Source organism: Pseudorca crassidens, chromosome 4 (genome assembly GCF_039906515.1).
Source record: "Pseudorca crassidens isolate mPseCra1 chromosome 4, mPseCra1.hap1, whole genome shotgun sequence".
Lineage (NCBI taxonomy): Eukaryota > Metazoa > Chordata > Mammalia > Artiodactyla > Delphinidae > Pseudorca > Pseudorca crassidens.
Window position 1 is genome coordinate 937,329 of NC_090299.1, and position 25,014 is coordinate 962,342.

The 25,014-nt window shown below is 61.1% G+C and overlaps 1 protein-coding gene across 5 annotated transcripts; it reads right to left on the reverse strand.

Annotated features, from left to right (window-relative positions):
* Window positions 1-571: 571 nt before the first annotated feature.
* FAM53A (family with sequence similarity 53 member A) lies at window positions 572-24,849 on the reverse strand. Of its 5 annotated transcripts, none has more exons than XM_067734835.1 (6): window positions 24,793-24,849; window positions 23,983-24,088; window positions 14,063-14,310; window positions 11,041-11,095; window positions 9,073-9,782; window positions 572-1,389 (listed from the first exon to the last, which is right to left on the reverse strand). In XM_067734835.1, the coding sequence occupies exons 3-6, from the start codon at window positions 14,138-14,140 to the stop codon at window positions 1,096-1,098; spliced, it is 1,137 nt and encodes a 378-aa protein (XP_067590936.1). In that variant the 5' UTR covers window positions 14,141-14,310; window positions 23,983-24,088; window positions 24,793-24,849; the 3' UTR covers window positions 572-1,095. The 5 variants fall into 5 exon arrangements, with proteins under 5 accessions (XP_067590936.1, XP_067590934.1, XP_067590933.1 ...); XM_067734833.1 differs by having other exon boundaries at window positions 23,900-24,088; XM_067734832.1 differs by lacking the exon at window positions 24,793-24,849 and having other exon boundaries at window positions 23,983-24,750.
* Window positions 24,850-25,014: the final 165 nt, after the last annotated feature.

The window sequence follows — 25,014 nt, forward strand, 5'->3', positions numbered from 1 at the left end:
CCCAGCCAGTGGCAGGGGCCTCTGACTGGACACGTGGACTGTTCAGAGAAGGCAGGAGGCCCCTCTGCATCTGTCTGCGGCACAGACATCCGTCCCCCTACTTCCCCAGGAGAGCAACCAGGAGCCGAACTGTGCCTCTGAGGACAGCGGGGCCCTCAGGCTGCCGCCGAGGTTTTAAGAGAAGAAAGACCTCTTCAACACTGATGGGAAAAGAAGCCTTTACCGCCACTTCAGTTCTGCAAGTAACTGTGTCAGAACAGGTGCTGCTGAGTTTCCCAAGAGGCACGAGGTGGGTGGGTGCCCGGCAGGCGGCCGCGCAGCGCTCAAAGACCCTGCCCCCCACCTCGCAGGGCAGGGCCAATGGGGGGCCCATGGGGAAGAGCACGCTTCCCAGCCTTGCCCGGCCCCCAGCTAAGCCCAAACCAGTTCAGAAGGCGCTTCCAGTTAACAACAGGGCCCCACGACCATTTTCTCAGGAAAGAAAAGCAAGAATACTTCTCCAAAGATTATAAATGTCTCCTTTGGCTATCGCAAATCCTTCCTCTTACCCAAAGTTCCTTGGATCAACGTGTTTGGTAGAAAGCCTATGATTTTATTGTTAGAATGAACAAAAAGAGACGCGAGGCCAGCCAGGCCTACGTGACCTGGGGAGGAAAGCGAGCGGCAGAAGCCACACCGCAAAGCAAATGAATGCCTTTTATTGAAGTGACAGAGCAGGGCTGCCAGGACCACGTCCTCACGGCCCGTCCCAAGTCCTCAGCGATGCAGCCCTGCTCCAAACAGCCCGGCACACGACGACCGCGTCCACAGAGGGGCCGGCCACGCGCCCGGTGTTTCCGAGCAGCTGAACCACGCGCAGTGCCCTTCACAGCAGGCGTTTCACCAAAGGAACGCAAACCCACCCCAGGGTCTGTGCACAGACCCTGTTAACAGAATGCCCTCACGAAAATTCACTTCAAAATAGAGACGCTTTCTCGGAACTGTAAACGCCGTAAAAACGCAGAACACTTCTTTAGGAAAGGCTGGATCAAAGCGACACCTCGAGTTCAAAACAGCACGTTCGCGGGGAAGAGCCGGGGCTCCCCCGCCTGCTGGTCAGTTGTTCTCGATCTGCTCCAGGTCCAGCTCGCCGCGGCCCAGGGGGAAGATGCCCTCCTCCCCAGCGCTGTCCCAGTCACTTGGGTCCCCGCCACTCCCACCCTCGCCCTCACCGGCCACCCACCCCCGCCAGACCCCCGGGCTGGGGCCGGCGTCGCCGGGGCTGGGCGCAGCGGTGCTCATGGGGCCGTGCGGGTCGCACGGGGAGGACACGGCTGTCTTCACTTGGCCGTCTTCCTCATCCTCGTCTTCATAATCGAGGGAGCAAAGGCTTTTTGAATTTTTTAACGTCTGCAACAGAAAAGACACAGGCTTGAAGCATCTCCAGGAGGCCACAGGGGAGGTGGCATCCCACCAAGAGGGGTCCCCGAGGTCACAGAAGGCGTCCTCGGTTCCCTGGGCCCCGCCACACGCCCTCCCACCCTCGGGGCCACTTTCTCAGAGCCCTGCCTGCCCGCGCCCCTGCCTTGCCCAGGGCCATGGCCCCACTGAGACCCGGCGCATGGGGGACAAGGGCCCGGGGACTCGAGGCCGGAGGTGTGTCCACGATCCCATCAAATACCTGCGGAAGGACTGGCCGGAGGTCCGGGGTCCTCGCGCAACAACGGCCCCGCTCGTCAGCCCAGCCGGCGCCCGCCTCCACAGCCTGCCTCGGGGGACCCCCGCCAGGGCCCCCAGCTCCTACCAGGCGAGCCCCACAGCCACCCCCGGTGCCCACCTTCCTCTCCCCTCAGCCCTCCCTCTTCCAATGGTTCCGCTTTCAACACCGACACGCCACAACTGTCCTCACCTTAGAACGCCTGAGACGCACACCCTACGCAGGGGGCCTCCCCTGAGCCTCCACCCCCTCCAGCCTGGCGGGCATCTCCCCGCCCTGCGCCCCCCGGCCGGCCGGCCCAGAGCGCTCAGCTGAGAGCCGCTCTGCCGATGGTCTGCCGCTGCCCCCGGTCCCTCCCTGAACTCCTGGTCCTGCAGCTTCGTGCAGCGCCACGTGCTGTCCACGGCGCGTCCAGGCGTCACCCCTGGGCTGCCCACCCTGCCCCGCAGACACGTCACCACGTGTTTTGGGGCTTCTCAGGGCATTAGCAGAATCCTACATGGCGACGTGTGTGGGGGTGGCGGCCACGGGGCAAGGGTGCCCGCAGGCCTCCCGCGGTCAGGCTCCTGGACACACGTCTCCCTGGAACAGGCCCCCCAGAACCACACACGCAGCTCCCTCTGGAACCAGCGCTTTCGGGGGTGCCACTCAGCTCCACCAGACCAACGGCCTTATTTCGGCTGTTGTCCTACTGGAAAGAGTGAGCCGCCAAGAAGTAACACTGAAGAGTCAAGTCCCTGAAGATCTGACAACTGGCCACAAGCCCTGGTCACAAAATGAGGACGCGTGAGATAATTTCTCCTTCATTCAAATCAAGGTGGACGCCACAGTCAAGGTCACTTTCGTACGCAGACCCCACAGCACGGCGGGCCCAGCCCTGCACCCACAGCAGCAGAAGCCGACGTGTCCTTCCTCACATCTCCACCTACAAAATTCTCCTTTTGATTCACAGCATGGAAGTCGAAGCCCTACCCAGACGGTAGTAACCTGACAGCTGGCGGGAGGACCACAGCCCACAGGTCCTCTCGGTGGCCAGGACGGAGGCCCGCCTACGACCACAACTGCGGCTCAAGCGTGAATGCGGCAGCTCTGGACACTCCCGGCTCAGGCCACGCACAGCTCGAAGCCACTGACTCTCCACACTGAAGAGCCCAAAGGGGGCGTCACAAGGCTCCAGAGGGCCTGACCTGACACGTGTGACCCTCGCTGCCGGACGGTCCTGCTCTGGTCTGACGGTGACCTGCATCTAAGCAGATGAACAGAAAATATCTTTTCAAAATCAAAGGTCAGGACTTCCCTGGTGGCACAGCGGTTAGGAAACCGCCTGCCAATGCAGAGGACACAGGTTCGATCCCTGGTCCAGGAAGATTCCACAGGCGGTGGGGCAACTAAGCCCGTGCACCACAACTACTGAGCTCACGTGCTACAACTACTGAAGCCCGCACACCTAGAGCCCATGCTCCGCAACAAGAGAAGCCCCCGCAATGAAAAGCCTGTGCACCGCAACGAAGAGTAGGGTCTGCTCGCCGCAACTAGAGAAAGCCCGCGCGCAGCAACGAAGACCCAACGCAGCTAAACATAAATAAATAAATTTATTTATTTTACAAAAACAATCAAAGGTCAAAACTTGGAGTTCTGAATCAGGGGCCCTCAGTTTTAGAGGGTCTTTCACCTTGTGTGCAAAACAGCCTGGGGGATGCGCCCACCACAGACCACCCAACTGACGCGGGCAAGAGCTTGCGCTCAACCCTCCGCGGCTGGAGCGAAGAGGCCCCGTGAGACTGACACCATCCTGCCAGCAAACGGCCGGCCCGGCCCAGCCGCAGGCTCGTCAGGTCTCTTCCTGGAAGCACAGCCCTGGAGTCCATGCTCCAGACCAGAGCTGGCCCTGCCCACAGGCCACGGCCACAGCCCAGGCGGGAGCCTCCGGCTGCCCGGAGCCCCTGGAGCCCAGCACCCAGGCGCAGGTCCAGCCTGGGCTCCAGCCGAGGAGAGGAACCTGGACACGCACCGCGGCCGACCTGGCCGAGCCAAGGCCCTCCTCACCCACCACGGGCGGAGGCCGGCCCGGTGGACACCACAGGACTGGGGGGATGGGGCTGTCCACCACGAGCAGGACACATGCGGAAACGGGGGCCGCCTGAGGGTCGGCACCCCGTCTGGACTCCCAGCCTCCCCAGGCAGCACTGGAAGAGGCCTCTCCTGTGGAACTGGGGGTGAAGACTTGGGGGGTCCCAGCACCCCACAAAAAGCTCATGGCCGAAGGGCCACACCCAGGCACATGGGGCCGCCGATCGGCTTTTGGGTCCCTGGCTTAAACGCAGGCAGGCGTCCCAACGTTACCAAACACCTGGGGACAGCATCTTCTATGTAAGGCAGCAGTGAGGACAACCCAAAAGAGGAAGCAGTTTGGAGGAAACAGGCGATGCAAGACAAAGAAAACGTCCCCAAAACCAGACCCCCAACACCCAGGGATAAGATCCTCCATCTGTGAACCGGCAAAGGGAAAGAGGGGACCAGTCAGGAGGCCCACCCTCTGAGGCCGGGGGCCCCAGAAGGCAGACTGAAGAATATCACACCCCGAAATCATCTCCCCAGCAATGCGGGGGCCCCCTGCACCCGACTGACCCCCAAGGACCCGGCACAACCGACAAACACAGACACACGAGGTCTGTCCTCACGAAATGCTTGGAGGACAGAGAGGAGACTGGGGAACCAGGACCAGACGGGATGGTGCGGGGCCCGGAAGCTGAGGGCAGCGTCTGGAGTGTGAAGGGGCCGGTCCTGGGCAACGGGAGAGGACGTGCAAGGCCTCTGAATCCATGCCACCCCGCTCCTTCCTCAAGAAGCCGTGCGTGAAAGAGATGGTGACAAGGAAGGCTGACCCCTGGCTCTCGGGGTTGGCGAGTCCACTCTGCAGTGGACGGCCACCTGTCTCTGGGTCTCTCTGGAGGCCCAGACACCAGCCGGGGGGTCCGTCACCAGGTGGCACAGCCAGGATGGTACCACCGCGGTGTCTCCTGCTGGGCGGCCTGCAGTGCCCGGGGACCCTCATTTCACCAGCGAGAGCCCCGTAGTGACCTCAGCGACAGGGCACGGGGGCATTACGAACACAGCCTCTCTCATGCCTCGTGCCCTGGGCCCTGAGTGTCTGGCACCTCGCCTGACCCTGGCACTGACCTTCTCAGAAGAGGGGAGAGAGCGTAGCCCCGAGGCCGCTGGGCACACCTCCACCCACAGTGCCACCCACAGCGGTCACAGCGTCCCCTCCACAAGAGAGATGGGTGTACCCGCCACGCGCGGTTTTTACATTCATCACCTTCCACGTCCGTCTAAAGCAACACGCTCATGCGACAGTCGATCGGGAGAAGCGAACAGGTTAAAGCAGACTAGACAGAGTACATCTACCATGGCACGGTCTGTTTATTCAACTTGGGGGAAACTAAAGCACGAATAAAAAGGACAAAATGAAAGGCAGACACGAGCTGCTCAGAAAACGAACTTGAAACACATGGACAGGGAACTAGCCTCACAAATACAGAAGCTGCAGGTCAACCACCACCGCCCCGGGTCTTCCCCGCCTCTGCCGGACCCTCCCATGGTGCCCTCCCCCACCCTGGGCTGGTGGACGGACGGCCAGGGCGAGGCCCCCAGCCCCACCTGCTCACCCTCTGCCCCCCTCAGTCCAGGAGGCCGTGAAAAGGCCGCGACTGCCTGACCTCTCGGTGCCGGGCCCCCCGCCCTCTCACCGGCCCAGTGACATCCACACAAGACTTGGGAGTCAGGGCCCGGCCGCCCCTGTGGCCACTGGGGAGGCACGTCAGCGCCCTGGCCTCGTGGGGGGCCCTCCCCAGGGAAAGCTCACAGCCACATTCCGGCCACAATCTCTAAGGCACTGTGCGCATGACACAAAAATAAGGACAAGAACCAAGAGGCTGCTTCTGTGAGAAAGCAGTGGGAACCAGCTGACCAGCAAGCTCCCAGGCCTGGCGGCTCCGGGCAGCTGCGGCGGCAGGCCCGGGCGGGAGCCGGCCTTCGACAGCGTGGAGCCCCAGCGCTGTGTCCAGGGGCCTGTGCACTCTGACCTCTCGGGGCTCCTCCCGCGCCCAGGAAGCCTCGTGGAAGGGAGACGGACTAAGGGACAGGAAACCTGGGGGTCTCCAGGTGCAAACGGACAGAATTCGCCAGGTGTCCAGGCTGAGCGATGGGCATTTCCCAGAGGCGACGTCCTGCGCGGAGGGGGCGCCTGGTGACGGCGGGCCTCTATGCCCCAGCCGCCCGCAGAGCCCAGCGACCACCGCGGCCAGCCCAAGGGAGGGACCGGGACCAGGGACTCAAGTCACTCCTGCAGACGGTGCTTGGCCCCCCCGCTTGCAGCCCCGCAGCAAACACCCGCGACACTCTCAGCTCGCTCCCCGCGCAGCGCGCCGCAGCGGGCCTGCCGCCCTACAGGCCCCACACCCCAAACGCAGGGAGGCCCGAACCTCGCCACTCAGACCCCGTGACCGCTTGGCCACTGTCACCTCACTCCTCTGATGTTTGAAATAATCGCGTTTTCTAGGTACGTTGTAACATCGTGATGGAGTACGGAACATACTTGGTCTTCTTGCGGGTGCCTGGTTCAGAGCTCTAAACTCCTCGGGGTTCCCTGAGTGACGGGGGCGGGGGAGCCCCTTCCAACCACACCCGAGTTCACACCAACACGACTCGACCCCGCAGCAGCCTCAGGATGGGGGCTGGTCACCAGCGGAACGAAGCCTGGGATTCCAGGGTCGGACTTTCAGCCCACCCCACCTCCACCTCCTGGGACCCAGTTAATCACCAGTGGCCAACGGCTTAATCAATCACACCGATGCAACGAAACCTCCATAAAATCCCCTCAACGGTGGGGTTCCTAGGTGAGCTCGTCAAGGTGCTGGGAGCGTGGTGCACCTGGAGAGGGTGTGGAGGTTCTGCGCCCTCCCTATGCCTTGCCCTATGCATCCCTTCCATCTGGCAGTTCCTGTGTTATAGCCTTTATGATAAACGGGTGTCGTAAGTAAGGTGCTCTCCCGAGTTCTGTGAGCCATTATAGCAAATGATGGACCCTGAGGAGGGGTCGTGGGAGCCCCCTATTTATAGGTACAGGAGGCCCTGGACTTGGGGCTGGTGCCTGAAGTGGGGCCGTCTTGTGGGGCTGAGCCTTGACCTGCAGGGTCTGCACTAACCCCAGGTAGTTCGTCTCAGAAGTGAAGTGAGTTGTTGGACACTCGGCTGGTGTCTGCAGACAACAGCAGGTGTGTGGTGGGAAAACCCAGGCATTCAGTTTCAGAGGCGGTGTGAGTCCACACAGGTCACAGTCACGTCGTCTGGTGAGGGACGGAGGGGCTGCCGACTGGCTGCGGGGCCCGCTTGGGCACTGACCTCTGCACCCGGCCCGGAACTGACCCCACGCCTCAAAATGGGGATCTGAACTGGCACGGGGGGAAGGTTCTTCACCAGATGCTTTTCAACAGGTGGCCGTTGTGATCTGTTTGCCATGTTCCTAGCCACACACACTTCATCATTCACATTAAAGATAAAAAAGTACAGACTACAAATTTTAAAGGCCTGAGAAGTACAATGAGCAACTTTGTACCCAAAACTGAAACCTTAACTGTAACAGACAAGTCCCCAGAAATACTCAAAACAAACTGAAGAAACAGAAAACCCTACTAGATCCTGACTGGAGAAAGTGGGTGCGGCTCTGTTTAAATCCACATCCACCCCAGGCCCAGATGGCTTTCCAGCAATCCCACCAAACCTCCGCCACGTGAGGGAGCTGGGAGGTGGCTCCCCCAGCCCCAGTCCAGCCTTAGGTGCCCACAGCCCTGGCCGACAGCATGGCCGTGACCTCGGGGAGTCCCTGAGCAGAACCGGCCAGCTGAGCCGCTCCTGGGTGCCCAACCCACGAGAACATAGCACAGACGTGTGCTGTTTCCGCTGCTAGATGTGGGCTGTTTGTTACGAGGCAACAGATGACTGATACACTATCTTATACTTTCATTTCAGAGATGGCTCTGCTGGGGACATCAGGGTTGAATCAGAGGCAGACACCCATGAGCACGAGAGAGGTTGCCAGGAGCCTGGGGCAGAATGGCTGGAGAAGGAAGGGGACACAGGACGAGACTGCTGGGCCCGGGAATTGCGTGGTAGGGGCGCAGGGGAGCTAGCTCTAGGACCACAGCCACACGCCCGTAACAGGAGGAGCCTCTGCCCTCCCCAGGCTTGTCCCTGTCCTGCCCACACCCCAGCTCCCGTCTCCTCTCTGCTCCCCCACCAGCCGCCCTGCACGGCAGCCTCTCCATCACAAGGCGATCGCGACCATGCTTGGCCCAGAGCTCAGCAACCCGAGAGTTGCCAGGCTGGGTCCACACACATCTGTGGTCAGTGGTCCTGACACCCTCCTCCTCACCCTATCCCTGCCCCCTCCCTGGTCTGAGGGGTTGGCACGCCCACCCAGCAGTGAGGGCTCCCCCTGCTCTGCTCCCCCTGCCTACTCTGGAGTCCCTGGTGGGAACGTCCCCACAGTCCTGCCCCCTTGGGGCCTGCAGACGCTGCAGTACTCGGAGCTGGGGGTGCGTATCGGGCTCACGGCCAGCTTTCCTCCGCGGCATGTGGCAAAGCGCGGAACACCCCCTTCCTAAACCCCAGCTCTCCGCGGAAACTTCACAGCCAGCAAGTGTGGGTTGGGAGCTCCCTCCCCACCACTGGGAAGAACCTTCCAGAAAACCCACCAGTCAGGAAAGGTAAAGCTGACAGTGAAGTCGAGAGTGGGTGTAGACGGCATCGTGCTGCCTGGATCCCACCTGGGTTCTGTGGACCACGGCGACCTCAGTCCCACCCTGCGGGCTCCTGCGCCCCCGCCAGGACCCCAGGCACAGCCGCCTCTGTGATGAGGGGGCCTGGCAGGCCGTCCTCTCCCTTTTCTCACGCCAGAGCCCCGTCCTTGCTCCTCAGCACCCCCAGAAGGTCCTGCCATCCCCCTGCAAAGATGCACAGGTCAGACCTCTGGAAACCGGCTCTTTCCTTTAACTCTGCTCTGAACTGCCCGCGATCAGAAAACAGCATGGGAGGGGCAGGCGGTGACCCCGGACACCAGAATCTTCAAGCTGGTTCACAACCCAAACTCTGAACAACACCTTCTCCAAAGAGGCCTCATTGGTGGCGGGCTCCGCGAAGGACGGCAAGGAAAGGCTTGGTGGCGGACGGCGCCCGCTCAGCCTCGACGCCCTGACCAACGGCTCCTGTCTCCACCCTGCAAAGGGCAGCCCAGGCCCGTGTGGGGGGCGGATCCCCCCATAAGCGCCCCGCCCCATGGAGGGGGCGCCTGCACTGGACGCAAGAGGGAGCCTCACCCGCGTCATTTTCAGGAAGTCCAGGGCCGGGCGCGGCCAGCGGGCATCCTCCTCACGCCTGCGCTTCCGCTGGCCCTTCCCGCCCGCGCGCACACACGGCTGAGAGCGGCAGCGGAGCAGGCCCCGGCGGCGGCCCAGCTCGGGCGTGGACGCAGGCGTGGACGCGGGCGTGGACGCGGGCGTGCTGCCCGCTGAGGGTGGGGCCGCGTCCACTGGCAACAGGTGCTCCTGTGACAGGGACAGGCGGCGGCGCGGCGAGGGCCAGCGAGGTCCGGCGGGTTGCCGAGCCGGGCCCAGGGCCAGGAGGCCGCTGCTGGCCAAAGCCGAGGCCAGCCGGGGCGCGGGGGGTGAGGCGGAGCTGGCAGCGGGGAGGGCTCGGCCCGGCGACCAGGCGCCCCCGGCCTGCAGCGTGGCGCTCCCGCCACTGTGGCAGCGCCGCTTGGAGACAGGAGCCCAGACTCTGGAGCCACCGGGGCGCCACGGGGACCGGCAGCGCGCCAGCTCGTCGGGCTCCGACAGGGAGCGGCAGTGTCGCTTGGTGGGGGGTGCTGAGGGCGGCCCTGTGCCGTCCCTGAGGTCCCTGGCACTGACCGCACCCAGGCTGGCGCTCGGGCTGCAGGGGCCAGGAGGGAAGGGGATGGCAGGGCCCGCGGCCCCCTGGCTTCCAACGGGCTGTCCTCCACCGACGACCTTCCAGGGGTGCTTGTCTTCTGGGGAAACACGAAGGAGAGACGGGTGAGGGGCGCACGCCCCCCGCGCCCTCAGCCCTACCTGGCCTCAGGGTGGGCCCAGTCCTGCTCGTGGGATGCCCCTCCCCCCCGCCCCTGCCCTGCACAGTCGCAGCTCACACCACGGTGGGGACGCCTAGGGGCACGGGGAACCTGACACCACAGACCCAGCTTCCTCGTCATCAGACGGGGGCATGAGGGTCACTCGAGAGGCCGAGCGTACAGGGGTCAGCAGCTCGACACAGATGGGCTCACGCAGGCAGCATACCTGGGCACGGGGGCAGCCAGGGGAGTAGGGCCAGGGCTGGGGGAGCCCAGAGCCCTGATGACCTGGCCCGGGGGCGGCTAGCAGCCCCTCCAGCCCAGCTGCTCTGCGGTCACCCCCAGCTCAGGGGCCTTGGCATGGAGGCCAGGACCCGCCGCTGGGAGAGGCACACGCAAAGGCCCTAGGTGACCCCGGGTCACGAGGACGCACAGTCAGTCAGAAAGGACGGCAGGGCTGGCTCCGTGGCCTACGGGAAGCCCGAGGGGCTCCGAGCCAGGACTGGCCCTGTGTGGGACGGAGACGGTGCCCAGGGCCACGTGTGGGCCCGTACCACCCGAGACCCTGGTGACAGCTGCACCTGAGCAGCCTGGAGGGAGCCGAGCACAGCGTCCCCGTGGAGGTGAGCAGGGCCGCAGGGGAAGACCTGGATGCCACTTGGACTGTCCGGCCTGAAGTCGCACCACTAGCACCTCACTGCGACCACGGACACCAGCCACGGTTCGTCACAGGGGCCACAGCGCCCACACCCACACTCACGCAAACAGACTTACGCTCGGGCGGCCAAGCCTCCTAGGCCCATTCAGACCACAGGGTACACGTGGCAGGGGCGTGCGGTGCAGGGAAGGGGTCCGGCAGACCCAGGCCCTCCAGGCACGCACAACCCCGGCTCCCACCACTGGCCGGGTGTGCGCCACACCAGCGCTGCGGCACAGGCCGTGTGTACCGCCGGACCCCCGTCCTTTCCCTGGTGGCCACAAGACCCCACCGGGCGGGCCTTTCAGGTCTGCACTGCCAGGCCGCTTCCAGAAAGGAAGTTCTCCAACCCGTACCGCTGCCCAGAGGAGGGAGAGGCCAGCAGAGGAGGGGGCGCAGCAGGGGCCCCACGCTCCATGTCAGCCTCCCCGTCCGGCCCTGCTCACGGGGTCCTGGCCCACAGCAGCCCAGAAAGACCCGCTGGCGCTTTTAAATACTTACCGTCGGTCTCAGAAGGGAACGAGTGGCCACTTGTGTTCAGTTTCTGGGCAGAATACTGAAAGTGAAGAGAAAGAAGTTTCAGTACTGTGGGTTTACACATGCGGATTCAGAAAGAGTTCCAACTCAAGAAACAGGCCTGTGTTTTTATCCCTGCAATAAACTTGTTTGTCCCCAACACTGTCCTTCTTGGTGATTAAAAAGAAAAACGTGGGCCCCGGAATACATTTCTTTTCTTAATCAGGATTTTTAAAAGCCTCACAATTATTCAGTTAAGTAAAGGACATAGAGAGCCACAAGCAGACTTCCCTGGTGGCGCAGTGGTTAAGAATCCGCCTGCCAATGCAGGGGACACGGGTTCAATCCCTGGTCCAGAAAGATCCCACATGCCACGGGGCAACTAAGCCTGTGTGCCACAACTACTGAGCCTGCGCTCTAAAGCCCGTGAGCCACAACTACTGAAGCCCGCATGCACTAGAGCCCATGCGCCGCAACTACTGAAGCTCGTGCGCTCTAGGGCCCATGTGCCACAACTACTGAGCCTGCATGCTGCAACTACTGAAGCCTGTGAGCCTAGAGCCTGTGCACCACAACAAGAGAAGCCACCGCAATGAGAAGCCCACGCACTACAACGAAGAGCAGCCCCTGCTCGCCGCAACTAGAGAAAGCCCACGTGCAGCAATGAGACCCAACGCAGCCAAAAATAAATAAAAGTTTTTTAAAAAAAGAAAGAAAGTGACAAGGCAAACCATGGGATAAGAGAAAATATTGCCAAAACACACATCCAAGAAAAGACTCGTATCCAGAATATACAAAGAGTTCCTACAAACCAGTGAGAAAAATGCACACAACCCAAGAGAAAGATGAGCAAAAGGACAGCAAAAAGGACACACAGACACCCAGTAAGTACAGGAAATGGCCCTGATCTCACTGGTCATCAGGGACACGCGGTCAGAGTCGTGAGCAGACGCCACCATTCCCGACCAGGGAGACGGCATGGCTGGGGCACTGACGGGCCTCTGGGCAGGCCTTCGCTTAACACAGTGGGAACAGACTTCCACAAGAGGCCTGCACGCGAACGCAGTCAGCGGTGTCATTCTTAACAGCCAGTCGTGGACACATCCCAAGTGCCTGGCAACAGGAGACGCGGACCATTCAACAGAGTAAAGGAACAGCTCCTGATGCGCCGTCCACACAGTGAACCCAGGGGCGCTCATTCACCTTGAGTGGAGAAGCCAATCTCCAGGAGTACACGCTGCATGTCGGCACTTCTGGGACAGCAAAGCCACGTGGGGCCACAGGGGACCTCCCGGGGCGGTGGAGAGGTTTGCAGTGACGGTGACAAGGTTACCGCGCACACGACTGGAAAACCCACCCAATCCACACCAAACCCCATCTGCACATTTCACTAGATGAAACGTACACCTCAATAAAAAAGTATTTTTTAAACTCAAGGCTTTAAAAGCTGAGCTCTCTGCCAACCCAACTATACCTGCACGGCCGGACGTGCTGGAGGACACACACAGCACGCTGAGGCTACGTCCACGGGGGCCAGCACACGCTGACCCTCCCTGACCTTGCACCCCCCCTCACTCCTCCACCTGGCACCCTTCCCAGGCCCCCAGCACAGCCCTGCAGCAGAGGGGGCCTGCTCCCCGACCCGAGTCATGGCCTCTGCTCTCGCCCTGGCCCTCACTGAGAACGGACGCCAAGCACCTGTCCCCACCAGGCTCGTGTCCCCACCGGCTCCTGTCCCCACAGGGCTTGCGTCCCCACCAAGCTCTGGGGCCTGTGGGCCCTGCTACCCTCTCACTCCCGCGTCCGGCCCAGGCTCCAGCTGGCTCACCGCCCACAGCCTCTGCTCCACCAAATTCCAGCCCTGTGTCAACTCCCAACACCCCTCCTCACTCTACTTGTCCCCAGCACATCATCTGCTTCGCCTCGACCCCAGCATCGAGAACAGCTGCCCTGCTCTCTGGAGCGCCCCGAGCCCAAAATCAAACAGTGATAGAGATGACGGGGACTTTCTTGCTCAGAAAGAGACACTAATTTGTGTCTTTCGCTATGTAAATTACACTCTTATTTTCTTTTTTTTTCTGGCTGCGCAGCTAGCAGGATCTCAGTTCCCTGAGCCGAGGCCCTGGGGCAGTCAAAGCGCCCAATTCCAACCACTAGGCCACCAGGGAATTCCCTCCTCTTTTTTTTTTTAAGTGAATGTTAGAGCAGGTGCTCTAAGCCACGTCTATGCACCCATAGCACAGGAACCCCACGGACGCGTCAGCAAGCCTCACCAGGAGCTCAGTGAAACGCCCATTGGTACAGAAAGGCATTGTTTCCCACGCACGTGCATCCTGTCCAGAAGGACGTGTGGGGAAGTCACACAAGGTGAAATGATGTGTCACAACGGGAAGAGTTCTAAGTAGGACTTTTCTTGTCATGCTCTCTTTACAGCGAAACCCACTCGCGTGCCCCCTTCCCTGCAGGACACCACAGGCCACAACAGGCCAAGGGCTGGGTGCGGGCGACACGACGGCGCTGAGCACCCGCCCGGGGAGACGCTCAGGCACGGCCCCCAGCACCAGGCAGGTGCGGACGCTCAGCCGCCTCCCTCCGGACTCCAGTTTAACCAGGCAGGGTGTGAGCTGAAGGTCATGGGAACATGGCCCCAGAAATCGGCTCCACCTCGGGCAAAGCTAAGCCACAGAGACAGAATTCAAGAGGAGCTCTCAGGAGGGGCGGCGCCCGGAGGCACGGGCAGCGTCTGGTGGGCACGGCTGCCGACCAGGGTGGGCGTTTGCCCACTCAGCGCCCAGGACCGTACGCGTCTATGTGTAACTTAGGCTTTCCAAGTTTGTTTTTAATGAGGCTGAGGACCCACCATCACGACGCTGACGGGCTCTGGGGGCTGCGAAGGCGCTGCAGCCTCCCTGGGACACCGCCCCCTCCCTCCTCACCTCCCCCCATCCTCTCCCCCAGCTGGGGCCCAGCCCAGGCAGCGGCCCCCAACACGGGCCAGGCAGCTCACCGGGCCGGCATCGTAGCTCTTGCGGGCAAGGTCATCCAGGCTCTGGTTCTGCAGCTTCTCAGTGATGAGGGTGACCATGGTCCGGGGCCCGTGCCCTCTGTCCGCGCCGACAGGCCCTGGGGTTCTGGAACATCAGGCTTCGGGAGGCCCGGGCTGCTGCTGGCTCTGAGCTAACCCTCAAGGGTACGTTCCCATTTTAAAGACGAGCGATCCATTCCCGAGGGTTCTTCAGAGCCTCGTGCCTGTTTCTGGCAAAGAGAAACAAACCATCATAAGGATTACGGGCAAAGCCATTCAGCTAATGACTCGTCACCCGCCAGGACTGCGTGTGTGAATATTCTGATCTCGCTGCCTAACAAAGACCCTCCCGCGTGAAAACTACCACAAGAGCTCTCTCCTGGAAAATGTAATGAAAGCAGCGGTCTGGGTGAAGGATGGCAGGTGGACACGCATGAGAGCCGGCGAGGGAGGCCTCCCCACCCCTGCTCCAAACACAGGCGCCAGACGGGAGGAGGCGCGACCGCCACGCTTCGGACTCGAGAAGCTGCTGGAAACCTAGTCCTCAGCCAGCGGCAGCGAGACCCCGGAAACGAGCTGGCCGTGAACGGCCGGACCCACCTGGCCGCTGACCAGTCACCGCTGACCACTGATCGCAGCAGTTAGACACCCCTCCGCCCCACCTGGCCAGTGAGAGCCCCGCCCCCAACTGAAGCTGGGGTTCCCTCCTGGGAGGGGGGCGGGGGTGCAGAGTTGGCAGCAGACCCAGCTGGCGGCGGCCCGGGGGGGACGCTCGGAGGACCCGGCTCCCCGCAGACGCTGACGGGAGAGGGCCGGCCACCCGCCCGCCACGCAGGCACCCCCTTCTCAGTGGCCCGCTGCCCCCGTGAGCAGCTGCTGAGGGCCCCCAGCCCAGGAAGCCACAGACAGAGGCGGACAGACAGGAAGACCCCAGCAACTGGAGAAAACAGATGACGCCAGAGGACGAGAGCTTCCGAGCGAGAAGGCGCCGTATCTACACAGTAAGATCGCTAAAAGTGAACATTTAGAGAAAACTAAAAGAGCTGTTGGAAATTAAACACGACAGCAGTGATGGAACCTCCATAATCTTCAGAGCCCGGCTCCTAACTGCCCCCCAGAGGCCGTGAGCTCGCCCCGACCAGAGGCCCCATCCACACCCAGGACTGGTTCTAGGCCAGGAGAGCTGCTCTCCATCCACAGCGCCCACGTCTGTGCCCCTCAGCCTGAAGCCCGTCCACGGGGTCTTCAGCACCCAGCATGCTTGGCGCTGACAGCAGCCCTGGGCTCCCCGTCCTAAGTAGAGATGGCCACCTCTTCCAGCACAGCCAGGGACCCCAAGGCCCAGACGGGAGGGTCAGGGCCAGCAGTTCCCCAGGGGGCAGCTCTGCACCGGCAGTGGCTCTGCTTCAATGCGTGCGAACCCGGGAACCGGATCAGAGCTGTGGCCACACCACACGCCCACCGCCAGCCCCCAGTCCCTGGGCAGGGCCAGCCAAGCCGCAGAACAGCTCCCCCTGCCGCTCCCCACAAAGCCACCTGGGCCCCACTCAGAAACCCCTCACAGGAGAGGGGCTTTACGAGGGCCCCTTCATCCCGACACGTGACAGACCAGCCTCCCTTGCTGCAACCCCCCGACGCCCACGGCACTGCCCTCTGACAGCCGGCAAGGGGGCAGCGTCCTCCTCTGCCCTCTGCCCCGAGCCGACCGCTCGGGGGTCTCTCAGACCCTCCTGTCAAACCCTCTTCGTGGCACACGGCACACAAAACCCTAGAAAGGGAACAGCAGCCACGGCAAAATTTGAAAAAAATAATAAAACAACTAGTACTTTGAAAACAGGCCCCACGGTCCTTGGAGAGATGGCTGATGTCCAGGGCTGGGGCAGGGAAACGACCAGAGGAGGCTGGGGCATCTCCAGGTGCCAGAGCATCAGGACAGGAGCAGAGAGTGGTGACAGGGCCCTCAGGGCAGCTGCGAAGCGAACGAGGCAAGTGGACTATACTCCACAGAAAAAATAAGATGCACAAATCCACGCTGAAATAAATAATTGAAAAGGTGGGCTTCCCTGGTGGCGCAGTGGTTGAAAGTCCGCCTGCCGATGCAGGGGACACAGGTTCATGCCCCAGTCCGCGAAGATCCCACATGCCGCGGAGCGGCTGGGCCCGTGAGCCATGGCCGCTGAGCCTGCGCGTCCGGAGCCTGTGCTCCGCAACGGGAGAGGCCACAACAGTGAGAGGCCCACGTACTGCAAAATAAATAAATAAATAATAATTGAAAAGGTAAGGAAATTGGGGAGGGGGAAGCTCTTCCTTTTGGTAGAATGCCAACTAAGACATGTAGATGGAAGGACGGAATGTCTTTTAAATCACCACCTGAAAAGCACCGCATAAAGTTCCAGGCAAGAATCATCGCTGAAGCTAAAGCCAGTGGGTGGAAGCACGAGGAGAGGCAGGGTATCACGGGGCCCCAAGGGTCTCCCTGCAAGGCGCTCCATCGTGGACCGCACAGCACAGGCGCCTGGAGGCCTCACAGGGCCCCAAAGGGTCTCCCTGTAAGGCTCTCTGTCGTGAATAGCATAGCACAGGCACCTGGAGGCCTCACGGGGCCCCAAGGGTCTCCCTGCAAGGCACTCCGTCGTGAACCACACAGCACAGGAGCCTGGAGGCCTCACAGGGCCCCAAAGGGTCTCCCTGTAAGGCTCTCTGTCGTGAATAGCACAGCACAGAAGCCTGGAGGCCTCACAGGGCCCCAAAGGGTCTCCCTGTAAGGCTCTCTGTCGTGAACCACACAGCACAGGAGCCTGGAGGCCTCGCGGGGCCCCCAAGGGTCTCCCTGCAAGGCACATCATGGACCGCACAGCACAGGAGCCTGGAGGCCACCGCGAAAGCCAGAGGCCAAGGTGAGCACAGCCTGTTCCAGGGCATAGTGACAGCATGGGACACGGGATTCCTGTCAGAAACACAGAAGCTGGATTTAGCTGTGAGGAAAAGTCAGACAAACCCAAATGAGGTGAACTGTGCGAAGTGACGGGCAGCGATCAGCAGTGTCAGGGCCGGGAGAGACGCACACGAGGGAGTCCTGCCCTGCTGACGACCCTGGGAGGACACGAGGTCCTGGGTCAGAAAAAGGGCTCCAGGGGACAACGCCTGACATCTGCATCAGCACAGCGGTCAGAGCCAGCACCTCGGGTCCCGATCCGACCCCCGCGCTGCGCCACGTCCGACACGGACGCCAGGAGCCACGCGGCCCCCAGGGGGCACGGCCAGCTTCCACGTGGAATGGTCCTCCGCCACCACTGCAGACGTGCAAGAAAGACAACAAAACAGTGTCAGCGCAAACACGGCTCCCGGCTGCTGCGGGCCGGTGCGCGCAGGGCGCAGCAGCTGCGGACAAAGCGAGAGACGCCCAGTGGGGACGCCCAGCTGCCCGCCCGGGGCTGGGGGTGGGGGCTGAGCACCGGGCAGAGGAGAACGACCGTCCTGGGTAACGTTTTCATTGTCGTCTTGGGGAAGGAACGCGTGCCACTCACAGTTGTTAATATGCAGATTCAAATCCCAGCTCCCCGGAGCTGCCCCCATGAAGAACCGAAAACGGGGGGCTTAGGACAGCAGAAACCTACTTCCTCCGGGTTCTGAGACCCAAAGCCAGAAGTCGAGGTGTCGGCAGGGTTGGCTCCTCCTGGGGCCTCCAAGGGGGGATCCGCTCCCTGTCTCCCTCCCAGCCTCTGGTGGTGGCCAGCGGTCCTTGGCATCCTTGGTTGTGTCGGCATCACACCCACCTCCGCCTCCATCCTCAGGCAGCCTCTCCTGTGTGTCCTGTGTCTCTGTATCTCTTCTTATCAGGACACCAGTGATTGGGTTGAGGTCCACCCTAATCCAGCATGACTACATCTTTTTTTTCTCCTTTTTTAAAAATATTTATTTATTTTTGGCCGTGTCGGGTCTTCTTTGCTGCGCTCAGGGTTTCTCTAGCTGTGGTGAGCGGGGTCTACTCTCCGTTGTGGTGCACGGGCTCTAGGTGCCCGGGCTTCAGTAGTTGTGGCTCACGGCCTCCAGAGTGCAGGCTCAGTAGTTGAGGCACATGGGCTTAGTGGCTCCGCGGCATGTGGGATCCTCCTGGACCAGGGCTCGAGCCTGGGTCCCCTGCATTGGCAGGCGGATTCTTAACCACTGCGCCACCAGGGAAGTCCCCAGTATGACTATATCTTAATTTACATCTTAATGCAAAGGTCGTGGGGTCAGGACTTGAGCAGACCTTTTGGAAGGACACACTGTGTCAACCCTCAAGGCCACGCCAGTTCCCCTTATAAGAAATCAAACGATCAGGATGGAACCTCACGGGCACAATGCATAATGCCCTGCACGTCCCTGCTCAACGGTCAGCATGATGAGCCGGGGCTGGAGCAGCTCAGGACAGCGTCCTGGCCCTGAGGGAGGCAAGCTCGCCTTGGGAACAATGCCAGCTGGTGGCAGGTGCTAGAAGGAAGCGAGCAGGACCCCATCCATGGCAGGGCGGCCTGTTGGGAGGACGATGGAGCCAACACTGAAATCTGAGCAGGAGGTACCAGGACAGAGGGACAAACCCAGGACCCTGGGGGCCCAGGTGGACGCAGACGCCAGACGTGAGAGAACTAACCGGCCCTGCTGGCCGGGCGCTGAGGGCCGGGAAACAGAGGCTCCGTCCCACAAGCCCTAGGACGACTGAGGCAGACGTGTGGCCAGGGCTCCTCGGCACCCCTGGAAGCACAGGTGACCTTTGACTCCACCCACAGCCCCAGTTCAGAAGCTCCAAGACCCCACGCACACACACTGGAGCATCCCCTGACCAGGGGACAGTCTCCTCCCGTGTCAGGCGGACCCGCCGCAGAGGAGGCCCAATTGTGGACGCCTCGCCACTTTTCCTACCGTGAGAAATTCAAAGCCGCTGTCCTCCCTCCAAAGGCGCTGGTCCTTCTTCACAAGCAAACCAGTGACCCGGCTGCCCACCTCCCAGGGCTCCTCTCCCTGCCCACCCCTGTGAGCCTGGGCAGCCGCAGCAGCAAAGCTGTCCCTTCCCGTCCACTCAGCAGCCCTCAGCTGGCAACAAGAAGTAGCCACAGGGCTCCAACCACCAGAAACACCCTGCGTGCCTGCGGGACAGAGGCCAAAATCCTCACTCTGGGCCTCCTGGCCCCTCACGTCCCCACACAGGCACTCTCCAGGCCCAGGGGTGTCACGCACACAGTAAGTGCCCAACGGGCGGCCCCGCGCGTGGCCCGACCCAGACTCTGAGGGCCTCTCGGCCGGCCGCTCTGGCCCATCTCATCCTCTGGACTCCACCCTCCACAAGGGCTCCAAAGTGGCTCTGCTTTTCTGTTCTTTTCATTTCAGTTTATTGACATAGAGTCAGACAGCATTTGTAAAGCCATATGAGTGTCTGAGGGCGGCCACACGCTGGGGGCTTAAGCAACAGACACTTACTGTCTCCCGACTCTGGAGGCTGTGCTCCCCCTGAAGGCGCCGGGGAAGAGTCTGTTCCGGGCTCTGCCCCGGCTCCTGGTAGCTCCTTGGCCTGTGGCAGCCTCACTCTCACTGTGTCTGTGTCCGAAACCCCCCTTATTATAAGGACACCAGTCGTTTCGGATTAGGGGCCACCCTCCTCCAGCATGAGTTCACCTTAACTAATTACATGCAACAATCCTATTCCCAAGGCACTGGGGTTTAGGATTTCAACACAATTCAGCCTACAACAAGCCACGTCTATCGTATCACGGCAACGCATAGGTTTAAATGCCAACACTGCTGCATTTCTGTAACGCAGAGGACGGGCACCAGCAGTGCCTCTGCCAGGGCACTTCCCCGCAGCTCTGCACTCGTACCCCGAGTCCATGCTGGACGGTGCATGCGCACAGCTGTCCTTGGTTGTCTCTGACTTGGGGAGCATCAGGGCTGACGTCTTGCCAGCACGTCCCCACACCAACTCCCTGCCCCCCCCGCCTCCCAGCCTCCCAGTGCGGCCCACCAACACTTCCGTAAGTCATCACCGACACCACTCTGCCATTGTAAACAGCATCCCCAGCTGAGCCACACAGGGAGCCCGTTTCCTCAGGTTAATAATTGCCTCCTTTTTCTCCTACACAAAGTTTCTGCCCGATACAAACTCTTCCCTCAAACTCCCCCAAAGAATTATCAACTCGGCAAGCAAGCTTCATTTGGTCAAAGATGTCAGGACAACCGTTAGGCCGTGTGCTCCTGGACCCCCGGCCTCTGCTCAGGCCGGAGTGGCGCTGGCCAGCTGGGCCCTGGGCCTCACCCTCACCTTGTGGCTTCCTGAGCAGGGTGCCTGGCAGGCGTGTGATGCCCGCGCCCCTTCTCTCCTCCCTGGATGCCTGCCGGACTTTCTGACTCTTCTGTCTCCCAGGGCCGGGAAACATACACAGGGCCTTGAGCAGGGTCTTCTTAACCAGGAACCCAAGCCACTGGGGCCTCGGAGGTTCGACAGCGTCACTGCCGAGCCCCTCCCGTCCCCCCTGCCCCTGGTCTGTTTCAGGGACAGCCGGTGCTCTGCGCTGCGCTCCTGGGCTGGCCCTCCCTGATCGTCCGTCTCTGTCTCGTTTTTGTTGCTGTCGATCTGTTTCCACAATGGCCAACACCTCATCTTCCACGCCTTCCAGTGACATGTTTATTTCTGCTCCCCTGTTTAACCCGAGGGCCCCGGCGCGCCTCTGAGCGCCGTGAGCCTCCGTGTGTGCTCATCTATGAGGCTCTGACCCAGCACAGGGCTCTCCTCCTAACAGTTTCTTCGTCCTGTCCCTGCTATAGTGTCTCGGTTCCCTCAGCCAACTCTGCTCAGCTGGACTCAGCTTCAGGCCGGAGGTGTCCCCTGTGCCCATCACCCTGCTCCCCTTTCACGCTGGGAGGGGCCTGCACGGCATCTCCATCGAGGGCCACCCGGTACTCGGGGAGGAACAGGTGGATCCGCGTGGACAGCAGGCTGCAGACGGCAGCAGCCCGGGCTGGGGGCGGGGGGACAGGGCCACTGGAAATGCAGCCTCCCTCCAGCCCTCAAGCCGGACCCAGCCCTGGCTGCACCCCAGACCCCGGGCCCGAGCCTGGGCTCTGGACAGGCTGCTCCAGCTCCCCCGCCAGCTCCTGAAGCACGAAACGGGGAGAAAAGTTTCCAGGACCTGCTCAGTCAGTGGTGCCAGAGCACGGGGAGGCCAGAGCCAGGCCACTTTAGACCCAAAAGCATCGGTTCCGGGGTTTTCACAGAAAAGACAGCACGGAGCCCCCGGCGCCGCAGACCCAGCAGCGTGTCCCCAGCTCCAGGCGCGTCGTGCAGTCACAAGCTAGAGGCCGGCACAGCGGCACCACCTCCAGCTTCTCAGAGATTTTCTTTCATTTTCTCACCAAGAACACTCGAACAAAACTTGGAACCTGACTGGACATGAGTTATTAACTAGCACTGTTTGTGTGCTGGTCTCAGCGCCCCCCAGGAGAAGGTGGAGCTGAGGTGCCCCTCGACCGGACAGAGGCAAGGTGACCTCCGGGCGCTGCAGAGGCCTGGTGCCTTTAGGGACACACCCTGAAGGCACGCACGGGGCGATCACAGTGACGGAGAGGCCAGCCACCCCGCTCCCCACATCTTCCCAGCCCCGGAGCCAGGATGTCCCCCGAAGGGACGCTCAGCCCCAGCCCCCGGCCAGCCAAGCTCCTCCAAATTCCGGGCCCTGAGACCCTGAGCAGTAATAAATGAGCGTTGCTGTTGGAAGCCACCAGTTTTGGAGTGAATTTGTTGTGCTGTCATAGTAACCAAAGCAGTGACACTTAGCAAAGCGAAGGGAGCCAAGCGTCCCCCTCGAGCTGCTGGAGCCAGTCACGGTCCCCACTCCTGCATCACATGGAGGCTGGGAAGGAAAGGGGAGTGGCCATGTCCCCACGCTGCATACAGGCCACAAGGGAAAAGTTACTGCAGCCGCCGCAAACGCCCGATGATTTTCAGTTGGCGGGGTCTGGGGTACGAGTCCACGTCAGGGGTTCGGTGCTTTCCCTAACAGGGCACATTCGGTGCCACACTCATGACCCCTGGGAAAGTCTGAGGCAAAGACAGCCCTGTGTCAGTGCCACCGAAAAACTGTGCGCAAGGCCACCAAAGTCTTTTCGAAAAGACTTCAAAACAAAACGAGAAAAGAAGACAGAAATCACCTGTCCTAACTAACCAACATCTTGCTAATATTAAAATACACAACTGGAGGGTTTAGACAACAGGAGTTTTAGTTTAAAGTTGCCCGGAAACCATGTTTGAACTGTGACCTTTGCAAGGCAACAAAGAGAAGAAACTTACATGATATCAATAAAAAGGAGACTATGACCGTTACCTCCCTGCTAGTGCGTGCAGAGTGCACCACGCTGCAGAACAGACACCACACCCAGAAAGTTCGTTCTGAGAAAGGATGTAGGGTGGGCTCTGATCGGCTGGACAGAAGACCCAGGGTCAGACCCCGGCGGGCCTGCTTCGAGCTGGGCTCTCCCAGGTCCGTGACGTCACCTCTCTGGGAAAGACCAGCCAGATCATGAGGCTGCAAGGAATCAAATTAAGGAACGCGCATGAAGGTGCTGGGTCCCCGGCACACGTGTTAAATTACGACCACTTATAACAAACGCTTAAAAGACTGTCAAAGTCCACTTGCCTTTCAAAAATATTACAGCAGAAAAAGCCAAAAGAGTTTATATAAAAATTTTAATTTGCTTTAAAAAAAAAAAAAAGTTGTTTTTGAATGTCTGCAATGCACCTGTAAAAAACACCAGACTGGGGCTTCCCTGGTGGTGCAGTGGTTGGGAGTCCGCCTGCCGATGCAGGGGACGCGGGTTCGTGCCCCGGTCCGGGAGGATCCCACATGCCGCAGAGCGGCGGGGCCCATGAGCCGTGGCCGCTGAGCCTGCGCGTCCGGAGCCTGTGCTCCGCAACAGGAGAGGCCACAGCAGTGAGAGGCCCGCGTACCGCAAAAATAAACAAAAAACACCGGACTGTTGCCCTGGTTCTTTTATCTACCAGCAAACAAACAGGCCTCCTATGTGCCTGCTCCCTGTGCACCCAGGTGTGCATGAGCAAATGTCTCCATAACCAGGAAAGGTCCTGATGCACCCACTTAAAAAGGAAAAAAAAGACAATAACGTTGGCAGCCTCTCCATTACACATTCCCAGCAGCTACAAGAACGCCTCTCCTCTCCCCAAATCCAAAGTCAGTCAAAAAAATGTAGGGATCCACCCAAAGAGCAAACCCTTTACACCACACGTGCCACCCACCCGTGATCCTTAACCAAGGTCTAATGGTTCTCTGGACAGTGAACCATGGGAGGAGACCAGTTTAAAGAAAAGCCACTGTTCCTAACCAACTGCTATCTCAATTTCAACTGGGGGGTAACAGTCCAGAACTTCAAAATCAAACTGTTTCCTGGCCTTCTGCCATCAGACTGCTAAGGCTGCGCTTCCCTGTCCGGACCTGCTTTGATAAGACAGTGAGATGAAGAAGCAGAACCTATAAGCTCAAGTTAAATTTCGTAAGTATTGTGAAACTGAAGCCATTCTTGAAGTCAAACTAACCTATCTAGAAAAGCGCTCAATACAGAGAGGTCATCCTATACTCAATTAAGTAGTGAGTGACTGAGTTAAAAAGAATTGTAAAGTTGTGGAAGCTTAGAGTCAAGTACAGGTAGCCCATGACCAAATGCGAACAACTGGAGCCAATTTAACACAGACATAACACTTCAGATCTGCGGCTGTACTTGGAGTAAAGGGAAAATAAAGCAGAAATAAAGAAAAACACTCTCTACCTAACGCACCTCTCTCCACTCCCAGGAAAAGTCTGAGAGACTCAACCCTCGTCTATGCAGAGAAAGCAGCTTCGGAATCCACTTCCAATCACCTTCCACAGTTCGCCGGGGAGGGTCTGGTCTCCCCCGTCGTGCGGGTCCACCTTTGGGCTCCCTTGACGCACAGTTTATCACGTCCAACTTCCTGCTTCTCTCTCGCTGCAAGATGACAGGCACATGAGTCTCGGGAACCGCTCAGGCCGCGCGTCTCGGTACCGGAACGACGACAGCTCGCAAAGGCGACACCCAAAGTCGGTTCAGCAAGTGGCAGCGCGCCCCAGGCAGGGCCCCTTACAGCCAAAGGGCGCGTAGAGTGTACAGGGCCCCGGGTGCGCAGGCTCTCGGGGCGCGCGGGGGTCCCGGGGCGCGGGGCTCTTGGGGAGCAGGGATTCCGGGGCGCAGGAGTCCCAAGGCCAGGGATTCTCGGGGCGCGCGGGGGTCCCGGGGTGCGCGGAGCTCTCGGGGCGCAGGGGGCCCGGGGCCCGGGGCTCTTGGGGCGCGCAGGGGGCCCCGAGGTGGGCAGGGTCTTGGGGTGCAGGGGGACCGGGGAGTGGGGGGCCCGGGGCCCGGGCCGGTCCGGGGGTGGTGCGCGCGGCAGGAGTCCCAACCCCAGGTCGCGAGCCCCCGGGTCCCCGCGCCCTCAGCGACCCGCCCGCCGCGCTCTCCGTGTGCAGCGGCGAAAACGCTCGGCACCGACGCGAGTGGAAAAGCATGGGGCCGCGCGGGCCGGGCTGAGCGCGCTGACAGGAGCGGGCACCCTCTGGCCCAAGTTCACGCGCGGCCCCGCGCGGGCGGGCGCACGCACGGCCCCGGGTGCGCGCACGCACGCCCCGGGTTCTCGCGGGCCACGCCGGGCCCTGCACCTGAGCTCGGCCGGGCGGGCTGAACGAGGGAGGCGCCGGCCCTCAGGCCGCGCTCCTCCCTCAAAGGACGTCGCGCCTCAGAGGCAACAGGACCGCGGCCGGCGCCCCGCCCCCACGACACAGGCACCGCCCCGCGCCACCGCCCCGCCCATCAGCTGGCCGGCACTCGCCTTCCCACAGCCGCGCCGCTCCGAGCGCATGAGAGGCGGGGCCTATGTCGTG